This window comes from Panthera uncia, assembly GCF_023721935.1.
Source record: "Panthera uncia isolate 11264 chromosome C1 unlocalized genomic scaffold, Puncia_PCG_1.0 HiC_scaffold_3, whole genome shotgun sequence".
Taxonomy (NCBI): domain Eukaryota; kingdom Metazoa; phylum Chordata; class Mammalia; order Carnivora; family Felidae; genus Panthera; species Panthera uncia.
Window position 1 is genome coordinate 63,828,576 of NW_026057584.1, and position 13,301 is coordinate 63,841,876.

Genomic DNA, 13,301 nt, shown 5'->3' on the forward strand with positions numbered 1-13,301 from the left:
CCTCAGTGTCTCTATTGAAAACCTTCTAAAATACATTCTGTTTTATTGTTAAAACAAAATACATTAGGCTCATACACTTGACTATATTGATATATATAAACTAACAACAGTCTGTAATTATTTCACATATTAGAGCTCCGTGTACATTTTGATTTGATTAAATTTGATTTCCTAAAATTTTGAAAATCTGGAAGTTTCTAGCATGTTACCTGGTTAATCATTTGACTGCTTTGACCTCCCTACTATTAGAACCTGTAAGAAGACACAAACTCAGATGTGTACAGGAGCCAAAGCAAATGTTTGGGGTTGGCAGGGAAGGGAGGGGGTGTGAGCTTCAGGAAACCAGACAGTTCTGTCTGTTCACGTTCAGTGTAAAACAAAACAAAAAAACACTGCTGGCCAAAAAAATATGTTCCTGGGCCATATGTGGTCAAGGCACACTGGCCCTGATTTCTAGTTCCCTGTCAGCCTAAAGATTTTATGATTCCCAGTATATTTGAATTAAACTAACATACGAAGTACCTTTTACAAACTATATATTTTAAAAAGGCCTAAACAAATTTGCTAATTGATCTTTCTTCTGGGAACATCCATCTTTGACAGTTCGGAGCCGGTCTATGAAATTGTACAGCACCAGTTACTGTTACCCAGAAGCTCTCTATTTTGTCTCTTAATATAAGAATGTTGACCAGCCAATACTGTGACAAAATCTAGTAATTCCATAATAAATGTTTCAAGTACAGTAAGTAAAAGAACAACTTCTTATTTAAAGGTTGGGTTTTTTTTTTTTTTTTCATCTAATTGTCTAAAATTTACAGAGGCAATAAAATTAATTTTAAGGGATAGCAAAGAAATGAATTTCTGAATTGAGGATTTGGGGAGGGGGAAGATGGCCCTATCAGCATTACCTAGCCCTTTGTGCTGGCATAAGCAGCCTCGTTTGCCATTGTAGGTTAAGAGTCTACTTTTGTTTACCAGATAGAAACCTTAGTGTTGGCTTCCTGAGGATAGCCAGCCATCGCAGGGCAGTGAGCACAGGCCATTAGTAATGGAAACACCATGGATATATCACCATACCTCTGTGAATACTGATGCTATCTTTTCATTCAGATGGTGTCTACAATACATCTGTGCATGCATGTGTGCGTGCATACGTACATATACATACATCTGTGCTCTATGTATGCATAAATGTGTAAGATAGCATAGAATGTATAGCATAAACATATCCAATATTCTGTCTTCATTTGAGAGTAAGCCCTCTGCATTTATTATTTTACTGTATACTCTGGAAACTAGAGCATATGTAATTATTTATGATTATTTAACCTGTTTGCACATTAGGAATGTTTAAGCAGCTTAAAGAAGAATCCAATTACCTTCAAGTTCCTGTTCCTAACTTTACTGATGTATTACTTACATGCCTACAAGATAACTGCTTAATGGCACACAAGCATGGAATATTTCTATTTTGGATCAAAATGGCCAACATGACCCTTGTGCTATTTTAATGTGATTCATCTAATATTCAGGAGTCCTGAAAATAGGAGATGCTGGAAACTTGAATCATTTGAGAATGTCATTTGCTTTGGTACTGTTTTAGTGCTAGCCCACAATGTGGATTTGCTTGATTATTCCATTTTCAACTACATTCTGCGATTGTAAATTTTTAGATCTTATTGATACTTTAGAGGTGGTAATAACACATCCAGATGCTTTAACCGATGATCAGTCAGTAGAAATGTAATCACTGCCTAGGTAGGCACTTTAATTCAATATACTTTTTGTAGTCAAGTTTCCAGTGGCATCAGGAGGATGAGATTATGTGGCTGAGTGTCGACTTCACAAAGCTAAATCACATGCAGAGTAGAGCCTCTCATTATTCCACCCTAGATTCCATGCCATGGGATCATTTTGTCCCTGAGAGAATTTTATAAGGTGTTTTTGTACTTCTAATAATAAGGACAAGCCCCAACATTAGCCCCCGTGACGTGGAATCTCACAGTTTAGTTAAAATTCCTTTATTTTTCTTTAACATTTCCCTCATGTAATATTCCATGTCATTCATGGTAGAATGGAATGAGTAAAATGATGGAATGCGACATTTTCTCTGGATGTACAAAGAGTATCCATTGGCCCTCAGGTTTTTTATTGGAGATCTGGGAAATTGGGCCATGTATGAAAGGGAGAAAGAAAGTGCAGTAGAGCGTGGGGTACATTTCAGATGAGCTTTGGCTGCACATCATCATCACAGTTAACCATTTATTGAGTAATTACTATGTGTCACACACTGGGCTAAGCATATTAAAGCCCACAAATGTGAAAGATAATTTTACCTTTAGCGACACGCTCGTGTGAGCATAGAAACACACACACACACACACACACACACACACACACACACACACACACTGAGGGCAGCCTCAGGTATGACAAACACAATTCAGTTTAGACGCTTGTTTGATTCACCAGCAATACTTTGAGGTGCTGCCTGACTTTGCAAGACACTTAAGTTAAACCTTCATCTAGGTTATTACCAGCTGCTGAGCTAATTTCTTCTTACCCATCTACAGTTCTGGATGTTTGTGATAATGTCAGAAGGCCACGGGGACCATGTCATCTCCTTTGGGAAGACATGGAGGTTCATAATGGTTCTTTTGAGCACACTGCCATTTATCAATTTCTCTTTACAAAGTCTTCAAACAGACTTCTCACTATTACCATGTTCATTCGTAGCCTTTCAAGTAATTTTGGTTATATTCATTTGATACAGCCTGTCCCATCTTTATGAGATCCCTAACTCCTGTCACTTATCACTGAGAAACTACATTCTTTTATTCAACCACATTTTCTAAGAGAATGAATCTGTTGCTATCAAATGATCAATGTCATGTGAAAGGAGTTTCTTAATAACATAAATTTAAATAGCTCATCTTAATAGTCCAACAAGCTCAAAGGCTGTTTGTATCAAATATAAGGTTGTGTCAAGTGCTACCTGTTCAACCTTTGCCATAAATTCTGACTCAGTGGCTACTAATGATAGAAAAGGATTGATGATGGCTGGAATTAACCTTGGCAAGAAAGAAAAGCAGTGTCATTGGGGCCAGTTATGAGCTAACTTACAGAGGTACATTTGAGGATTAATTCAGATAGTAGCCAAAGGGAAAATGTTTTTTGGTTCACTAAAAATGAAATAATAATTTTGTGCATAACCTCTGTTGAATGAAAGCAAAGATGCAAATTACATATGGCAAAATATATTTCACATCACTTCTGATCTTTCCTTCTGATAGAATCCAAATTGTTGAATTAAAACACACATAGGTGATTTTTGTAAATGAAAAATATATCTTTTACATTGTAATGGGTTGTTGCTTTTTATTTTACGGTCACTAATACGTATTCATTTCACATTTGGACAGATACAGCAGATGGCGTATCTCAGGAGCTCTTCTCTGCTGGCTTGGTTGATGGTCATGATGTAGTTATAGGTAAATCATTTTCCAGTATACAGTGTCTTTTTGTTGGTCTATCAAATGTAAATGCATTCAGAAACAAAAGTTTTCATAAAGGAATAATTTTCTCTGGATGTTTGAAAATTGCGTCTTGAATTCTTATCTTTTATGTGGAAGAACTGTGTAAGACTCCTATTTCATTTTCTTTTTTAAAAAGCTCTTACTGTAATTCTGTCCCATTTAATAAGAGCCTCACTTACTGGAAATGTAAAGAAGAGCCTAGAAGACCCAAAAGTCTATGATATAGAAAAATAAGATGGTATAAATTCCACATACCAAAGCACAGGAACCTCTGAGGTCCTCTGTCAGAGTTTTCTCTGTTCTTTCTTTGGGCACAGTTCTAATGAACTTAGATACTAGTTTTCCGAGCCATTAGCAAGATGAATCACAAGGTCTTAAGGTTGGATGTGACTTAAGAGATCATTCAGGACAGTTCTTTCATTGTGTGGACAAGGACACAAATTCCTGAAGGGATTCCATGTGTTTTCTGGAGCCATGCAGCTGGATTGGGACCGAGGCACTTCTCTTTGGGCACATGACTGTTTCTACTGCTTTGAGAATAAACAGATAGCTGCATGGAGATGGGGTGCCCACTATATAGAGGCTTGCTTTCGGGAGCAGGAGATGACTGGAGGCCTCCTTGCATGGCATGGAGGGAGGGGGCAGGAAAGCTGTAAGAGACAGACACTATCATCTAAGAAAAAGTATAGCCTGTAGGGTGAGGGTGAGAAGCTCCACGCTCCTTAGATAATCCTATTTGTGAAGATTTTATAATGTAATCCATTGCTGGGTATTCATATTGATGACCCTAAGTAATCAAGATTGGTTAACATTGTACTAATGGTAACAATGACATTAATTAATTATATTGTTAACAATTATTATAACATCATATTAGGGTAATGTGTATTATGATCAAACTTTCTTCAAAAATAACCGAATTAAAAATGATGCTTAAAATGACTTTGGGCCCCATAATTGATGTGTTTTAACTTAAAAAAAAAATCACTTGCTCAAAATGAACCCTTTCCCCGGTGCTGTTGGTGTTTGTAACTGAGGGAGCTTTACGTGGATATGCTTCCCCATCAGAGTAATCTGTTCCTGTAAACTATAATGTAGGTCATTATATAAATGAATTATTTTTGAGAGTAACAGGTTTTAGTGGCAGATTAGGATTCTCAGTAAAGAATCAGTATCTAATATGTTAATTTTTTTAATGTTTATTTATTTTGAGAGAGAAAAGAGAGTGCAAGTGGGGGAGAGGCAGAGACATAGGGAGAGAGAGAATCCCAAGCAGGTTCCGGGCTCTCAGGCGGAGCCCAACATGGGGCTCGATCCCAGAAACCGAACTGCGAAATTATGACCTGAGCCAAAATTAAGAGTTGACTCTTACCTGACTGAGCCACTGAGGCTCCCCTCTAATATGTTATTGACATACAAACAATATGTCATAAAGGTGAAGATACTTTATAATTAGATATAATTAAGCTCTTTTTCCTTTCAATTGTATGTGATTTCCCAAGGAAGCTCTGATTCCTCTGCCAAGTGATGCATATATAAAGAGAGAGAGACATAGTTTAAAGCAAAGTGGCATACATACATATACATAGGTATGTATGTATCTCTTGATATTTTCTGTCTCTCACACTTTCCTTTAAAATCTTGGGAGAGATCATGGCCAGCTGAGTTCTTAGCAAAATGTTCTGATCAAATGTGAGGGAGAGCTTGAACAATGAGGTGAGTTCAGCTTTGGTGTCTACCATAAATTCTATCTCAGAATTGTTTATGTTAACAGTTCCTTGGCAAAGATAGATGCTCTTTATTCTCATTAGAAAAAGTGAGCACACGCCTTTGTTTCCTGGTTGACCTGACAAAATAAGGAGAAAAGTTCATGGCTTGACCAAGATTAGCAAGAACTATGATCCATACACTATACAGCCTGAAATAAAAATTAATTAATAAATATAATAATCTTAAACTTATTTTAAATACCTACTAATGTCTGTTATTGGGCAAGAAGTTAAGGATGAAAGCCTTTTGACTTGAGTTAATCCTGGCAGGTGGTAAGGAACATGGAGAATAAGAGAGATTCATGGAAAGATACTAGGTTACATCTTTTTTGTAAGCATGGGCTTGCTTCAAGCCTTCAGTCAAATTTAGTATACTTCTTTTTTTTTTGCCTCAGTCTCAGTTGAATCTAAACTAAAGGATTTGGGGTTGTTAAGTTCTGTAAAAGAGGAAATTAAGGCATAATTCCTGTACAATTTATTGAGTGTGTTTTAAATACAATATCAGATAGCCTTTATTTTTTCATACTTATTCTGCCAAATATTTTTATTTCGGCTTTCCCCCCCCTAATTGGAGCTAAAGTATAAGGTGTTGGAATAAGGCCAAGCATATGCAATTCCTCCTTATCTAATAGCCCTAAAAATTAGCCTTACATTTTTGGATAATGCCTTACCGTGTTTGTGTATTTCATTTGATTAGTTCATCAGTTACATAAAGTAGAAAGGACAGGTTGTTTTTAATCAGTATTTAATGGATGAAAAGGGGAGGTCAAAAGATTCTGGGATGTTGTAACTTGTCATGGTCTTTGAACTTGCATCTTAGGACTCTAAGCCCAGAGCCTAACCCTGACCCTGACCTTCTGTGTACAATCAATCCAATGTCTTCAGCCTTGAAAAGTAGATCCAGATCATTTTAAATGATGTTTTTTTTTGTTTCTCCTGGAAAAATGAAAAGCATATCTTTACTTGCTTTTCATACACCAGTAGATGCTTTGTATTTTAACTGCAGACTATTTGATAAACAGATAAAGTGTGCCTAACTGTCTTCCTGAAACCAGTCCCAGCAATTCTCTGCTCTCTCCTTTATCATCTACCATCCTCTTTACATTTGTATTTCTCGCATCTTACAGAAAGCCCTGTCTTTGCCCCAGCCCCCATTATAGCTATTTCCCTCCATCCATCCCCCTTACAGCTAAACTCCTCAAAAGAATTGCCCTTGACTGTAATCCTTTTCCTCCCACTGTCTCCTGAGCCCACTGTGGTCAGGCCTTTGACCTTCCTTCTCCACTCAGGCTGTGCCTTGGCAAAGCTGCACCCGGGGAGGGCGCTCACCTGGCGCGTGAAGTGTCAAAGCACAGGTGGGTGTGGCTGGAGCAGAGTGACCCAGAGCGATAGAGGGAGGATCTGTGCTCTGTGAATGACAGCTTGCCGTGTTCCTGGTTCCTCAGCCCAGTTGTTTGTTCTCAGTCCCCCCACAACCACCCCCCCCCACCCCTGCCGCCTCCCACTATGTGGCACATGAGCAGCCCTGGACAGAGCAGACAGTGCCTTTTGCCGTGATAACTTTTTTCATTGGTTTTTAAGATTTCATTCTTGGTCCTCCCACCTTATTGGTATTTCCTTCTCAGTCTTTTTCGTTGGTTGCTCCTCATCTCTCTGACCTGTAAATATTGACATGCTCAAGGACCCTTTTGTTGGACATCCCCTCTTTTCTATAATAATCACTCCCTTGGTGATCTCCCCTAGTTTCGTGGTATTAATGTTTTCATTCTCTAATTCCCAAATGTGTTTCTCCAACCCAGACCTCTCCTTTGAATTCCAGACTCCTGTCCAGTTCCTTTTGTGGTATCTTCTCATGAAAGGCTAGTAGCATCCCAGGTGTAATTAACATCTCCAGAATCCAGCCCCTGCTGTGTCCTCTCGATCTGCCCCTCCCCCAGCCTGCTCCCTGGGTTGATGTCCTCTCTTTTCCCGTGCTCCAGCTGAGAGCCTGCATTGTCCTTGACTTCCCTTTCTCTCATACCTGACATCCAGTTTACCAGAATGTAATGGCCATTATTCCCATCTTGCTTCCCATCCAATTTCAAGCCTCTTTCATCTCTCAGTTGAATTACTGCATTCTTCCCTTTGCTGGTCCTCCAGCTTCTGTCTTTGCTGCCTTTCAGCCTGTTCCCTTCGCAGCATACAGAGACATCCATGTAAAAAGTAAGCCAGATGTAAAAGTAAGGCCACATGTAGTGTGATTCCATTTATATGAAATGACCAGAATATGCAAATCCATAGAGTCAGAAAGTAGATTAGTGGTTGCCAGGGCCTGAGGGGGACACTGGTGGCAAGGGGGCAGGGGAATGGGAGTGACTGCTAATGGGCATGGTGTTTCTTTTTGGGGTGATGAAGTTCTTCTGGAATTAGAGGTGGTAATGTTGCACAACCTTGTGACTACTAAAAACCACTGATTGTACACTTACCTCAATTAAAAAAAAAAAGCCAGGTTACATTAATGCTTGAAATAAAAACCTCTAGTGGCTTTCCATCCCACATCTCAGTGGCTTACAGTCCCCTACATGATCCATCCCTGTCACTTCTCAGACATCCCTCTCTTCTTCTCTCTGTTGCTCGTTCCACCTCAGCCATATCAGCTTTTTTACTTGCCATTCTTTCTTCCGGGATATTCCTTCCCTAGGACACCTGTCTACCTCCTAGAGTCTAAATACTGCCTCTTTTTAAAATAGAATTTTTTTTAATGTTTGTTTATTTTTGAGAGACAGAGACAGCATGAGTGGGGGAGGGGCAGAGAGAGAGAGAGGGAGACCCAGAATATGAAGCAGACTCCAGGCTCTGAGCTGTCAGCACAGAGCCCAACACAGGGCTCAAACTCACGAGCCGTGAGATCATGACCTGAGCCAAAGTCGGACGCTCAACTGATGACTGAGCCACCCAGACGCCCCTAAATACTGCCTCTTAAAGGGGCCTTCCTTGACCAGCCTACTTAAAATTGCAGCCCAACCCCCACACCCCTTCCTCATTTATTTAAAAAAAAAAACTTTTTAAGTGTATTTATTTATTTTTGAGAAGGAGACAGAGCATGAGCAGGGGAGGGGCAGAAAGAGAGAGTGAGAGAATCCCAAGCAGGCTCTGTGCCATCAGCACAGAGCCCAGTGCAGGGCTCAAACTCACAAACTGTGAGATCGTGACCTGAGCCAAAATCAAGAGTTGTACACTCGACCGAGAGCCACCCAGGTGCCCCCGCCTCCTCATTTAATCATTTTACTAAATCTCTCCCTGTCTAACAGGCTATCTGCTTCATTTATTTAGTTAACCACATAGGTTTTCCCTGGAACATAAGTTCCTTAAAGGCTAGGATTTTTATCTGTTTTCTTAACTGTTCTGCTCCCACCGTCCCAAACTTTGTACTTCATATAGTTGGCACTCTGTGAATCCTTGTTAGAGATAAACAAATACTATTTTTAAATACACAGGTATCTCATTTACTTTGGAAACAAAGGGTATTTTGATCCCAGGATCCCAGGTTTTTAAGAATCTTACTTTTGAGAGTGCAGAATTCAAGTAGTATTATATAAATATGAAATGTGTTCAACTTGACAACTATACAAAGAAAAAGTAGTCCAGTTAAGCTTAGAGCATTGGCATCTAGAGGTTTGAATGATTTCTTAATGTGTAATTTTCCATCTTCCATAATATAAAGCAGCTACCATTTAAATAGGTTAAAAATCTTTTTTCCCCCCATCAGAATTTTCTCCTGAATTAGACATGCTTAGGGCAACATTAAAAAAAAAAAACAAAACCTGAAAGAAGCAATAGTATATGTTATGGAGCAATGAATGTTATGACTTTTATTATAGACTTTTATTATAATGTAGCAAGCATACGTTACAACAAGTCTTCAGCACCTGGCTTCAGGGTAATCTGCCTTTAGTGTGGGAACCTTTACAAACCAGTTTGGATTGAAGAAGGAACGGTGTAGTGACATGGAGTGATTGTTTTTGTGCAGAAGCAGAGCAGTGCAGAGATTCAATGCACTGTTTGTAGACTGCAATCATAAACCCACTTCAGTTGTGCTTAAATGCAGCGCTACCTTGGGCAAGAAACAGGAGATGTTTTTAGGCCCTGTGTTAGTGGAAAGGGATAGATTGACAGGGCCTCCTGGGGGAGTGTTGGTTTGAAAAAAAAAAAAAAAAAAAAAAAAAGGTTAACTTTGTAAGATGCAAAAGTTGGTGATATGCATATATGAATTTGCTTATCTGGCCTGGCTGGGATGGCTGACAGCTCAAGAGAGACCAGTTCTGAGTCCCCATTTCAGTTGTTTCTAAGAAGGATCCCAAGGATCCCTGATACAGTGAAGCAGCAGAGAAACTTGTTTCCTTTGCCTCCTCCTTGAAAACCAGCCAATCAGAAGTTTTCTCTGCAATAGCAGCACAGGGGAGGGGAAAATGTAAAACCCAAGTCACGTTCAAGACACAGCAAAAGTTCTGAATTTTGTTCAGGCCTTGTGATCCATGATATTTTTGAGTCTCTTTTGAATGGGTGTTATAACCTCGGCAGTAGAGGGAACAGTGATGGGTGCTAACCTAGCCACTTGTTTGTCCTGCTCAGGGGCTCCTCCAGGGGTCCTATCCAGGGGCCGGATTCCACAGTGGGTGAACCTGGGGGGAGGTGGCTGCTCAGCAGCTGCCTTCCCAAGTGCCTGCTGACTTCCTTGCTGGGTCTTTATACCACCATTTCCTGGCTTTTAACAACATGTGTGTATATATTTTTTCCCGTAAGTGGAGTTTAGAACCAGATGTTAGAATTTCTGTTTCCTGAGAAGCGAGCTGTGTTTCTGCATTCATTTATGCAATTTTCCTTTGGTGGAGCTTCAGCCTAGCCAACTGGTTCTTACTGCACTGGAAGCTGATATTAGCTGTGTGTATTCTCAAAGCGCTCTCAGTGGACGTTCGGACATGTGTTCATGACCCCGGAGTGCTCTTTTCCTGCACATTAGAATCCTGTTCAAAACCTGTCTCCCCTTCAAGAAGCACCATAAATGCCTTCTCCATGCAGGCTTCTCTGATGCTTGCCCCCTCCATAACAGATCCAGGACAGCTTTTCCTCGTGTGAATTCCAGAGAACTGTGTTTTACCTTTAGAGACACGTGGCTTTCATCCTGCTCTGCTTTCTGGTGCCTGCCTTCTCTTTGTCTGGAGGCTAAGAGCGCCTTTAGGGCAAGGCCTGTCTTCTGCTTTATTGAATCTCTGCCATCCTTGCCACACACTTAATAAATATGCCTGCGGATAAAGGAATACATTTAATCTCATTTGGCAGACTTAATGCTGCAATAGTCCGTGGATTGATAATTTATATATATTGTTGTACCTTCCCAAAACTGAAGAGTAATTCACCATAACTGATGTTTTCTATCTTCCTGCCCCCTTCACCTTTTTCTCTTCCATAAGAATAGACTTCTCACACGACTTTAGCGTCTTGCCTCTCGGGAAGGAAATATGGTGGTTCCAGAAGGCATTCTTTCTTCTTGCACTTGCTGAAGCTCCAGTGTTTGTCTCAGCATGGACCCTGAAATGCCCATATCACTCTTTTCTTGGGTGCTTATGAAAAATGCATATTTCTGGATTCCAGCCTAGAGCCACATTTCTGATTCCAGCCTAGAGCCTGGAGTCTTGGGCTTATGAGTGTAGAAATTTGCTTTTATTTGTTTGTTTGTTCGTTTGTTTGAGAGAGAGCATGCGGGGGAGGGGCAAAGGGAGAGGGAGAGAGAATCTTAAGCAGGCTCCACCCTCAGAATGGAGCTGGATGTGGGGCTTGATCTCACAATCGTGAGATCATGCCCCAAGCCAAACTCAAGAGTCCAGACATTTAACCGACTGAGCCACCCAGGTGCCCTCAAATTTGCATTTTTTAACAAGCATCCCAGGTGATTCTAATACACAGTAGGATCTCATGGCTGCTGCTTTCTTTTCTGCTTCCGGTAACCTTTGGAAAGTGTTTTTAGCTTATTGTGTCATCTGTATCTTTTCCAATCTCACTAATCTTTGTTGCTTTTTTTTTTTTTTTTTTTTTTTGCCTTATTTGATTCTACTTTTTAAGAGTCTGTTTTAAAACTGTACCAGTTTGGGGCGCCTGGGTGGCTCAGTCAGTTAAACATCTGACTTTGGCTCAGGTCATGATCTCGCAGTTCATGAGTTTGAGCCCTGCATCGGGCTCTGTGCTGACAGCTCAGAGCATGGAGCCTGTTTTGGATCCTGTGTCTCCCTCTCTCTCTGCCCCTACCCCACTTGCACTCTGTCTCTGCCTCTCTCAAAAATAAATAAACATTAAAAAAAATTAAAAAAAAACTGTACCAGTTGACGTTTTAAAATTGGAGTGTGTATAAATGGTAGAGATGTGTGGAGAAGCTTCATTGGTATCAATTTTTTACCATAATGAGTCAGTACAGTTTTTATGAGAACTGCTGTCCAGGATGCAGGAGGTCCCCAGTGGCCCTTCAGCTTTTATTTCTAGATAATGGCAAAGTGTCTTGAGTCTCCAAAGTATATAAGCAACAGAACTTTGCTCATTCGTGAGCATGTGGTTGGGTGTGTGAAGTGCCTTCTTCCCTCAGCTATAGCCAGGGATATTTTAGTCTGTTGTGAGTGATTTGGGATTTATTGAGGAGCACTATGCTTTTACAATGAAACTCTTGGGAAGGAGTGAACATATTCTCTTATATTCAGTTCGGTGATTATGCTGTGATGTTTACTGATGTTGAAATTCAGTAAAGGAAAACTTCCGCTAAAAAATATCGTCTCTATTATACAACTGGACTATGATTTTAAAGTGGTGACAGATTATAAAAAAGGAAGAAAAGTCCTGAAGTCCTTTCTGGGTTTTAGACAGGGTTGGGGTTAGTTGAATGATGTCAATAAATACAGTTGAGTGATTCCTGATTAAAAGTTGTCTGTATGTTAAGTTTAATAGTGTAAGGAATTAAGGACTCTAAGTGGCTTGGGAGAACTATACTGATTGTTCTTCCTTACATATATTTATCAGAAATAAATGTTGAGTGGTTTAATGTGGTACATAGGGTTACCATTCAAAATGTGCCCCTACAAATTTGATTGTAGCTCGTTGCTCCTGGCTTCCCAAGTATCTATTTGTTTGTTTTTTCTATTTTAAAATATCTTTAGAAGTGCCTGGTGGCTCAGTCATTAAGCATCTGACTTAGGCCCAGGTAATGATCTCACAGTTTGTGAATTCGAGCCCCGCATCAGGCTCTGTGCTGACAGCTCAGAGCCTAGAGCCTGCTTTGGATTCTGTGTCTCCCTCTCCACCCCTCCCTTGCTCACACTCTGTCTCTCTCTGTCTCTCTCTCTCAAAAATTAATAAACTTCAAAAGAAATTTTAAAAATTAAAAAATCTTTACTGAGGTATCATTCCCAATATAGGAAAATTTATTTTAACATGAAAAATTAGTATGCAAAAATTATTTTAAAGTATTTACAAGTGTTAATCTGGAACTGTCTAATATAAAAGTACCATGCTTTCAGATGAATGACCACCATTTCTAGCTGAATTCTCAAATACTCAGAAATCAAGCTCTTTGGAAAGGACTAGAATCAGTGTTGATGATTAAATATTGAAAGAGCTGTTTGTTCCGTGCAGTGCTGGGACCAGCACATAGAATGTGCAGAGCACATAGAAACACACACTCGACGTTAATTTAGTCACAAACCTAAGTTAATATATTTTTAAGTTTATTCGATTGCAACAGAAAGACAGACTGAATTAAAACATAATTCTTATTTTAACAGAGTATACTTTTTATAGTCTGATGACCATCCCCTCCCCCAAACTTAAGGGAATTAAACAGAAGAAACGTTTTCTTAGGAAACCAAGTCAAAAGCTAAAATAAGCTTCCCACACCTGTGATGAAGTTCACTGTCAGCCCCAGTCGCCCCCTCTGCTTATCTGAAAATTCTAATGGAAAATGATTGAATATCCAGGT

The 13,301-nt window shown here is 39.7% G+C and overlaps 1 protein-coding gene across 7 annotated transcripts in view; it reads left to right on the forward strand.

The window, feature by feature from the left end:
* Positions 1-13,301, forward strand: part of STK39 (serine/threonine kinase 39) — a 317,745-nt gene that overhangs the window by 243,007 nt on the left and 61,437 nt on the right. For 6 of the 7 annotated variants that reach the window (XR_007454486.1, XM_049616064.1, XM_049616065.1 and 3 more), the window contains exon 16: positions 3,423-3,491. Coding sequence is in view for 6 of the 7 variants with exons in the window: in XM_049616064.1 (XP_049472021.1) it covers positions 3,423-3,491 (69 nt within the window). In the remaining variant the exon portion in view is untranslated. Of the gene's footprint in view, positions 1-603; positions 720-3,422; positions 3,492-13,301 lie in introns of those variants that run through there. The other variant, XM_049616066.1, reaches the window with a different exon arrangement.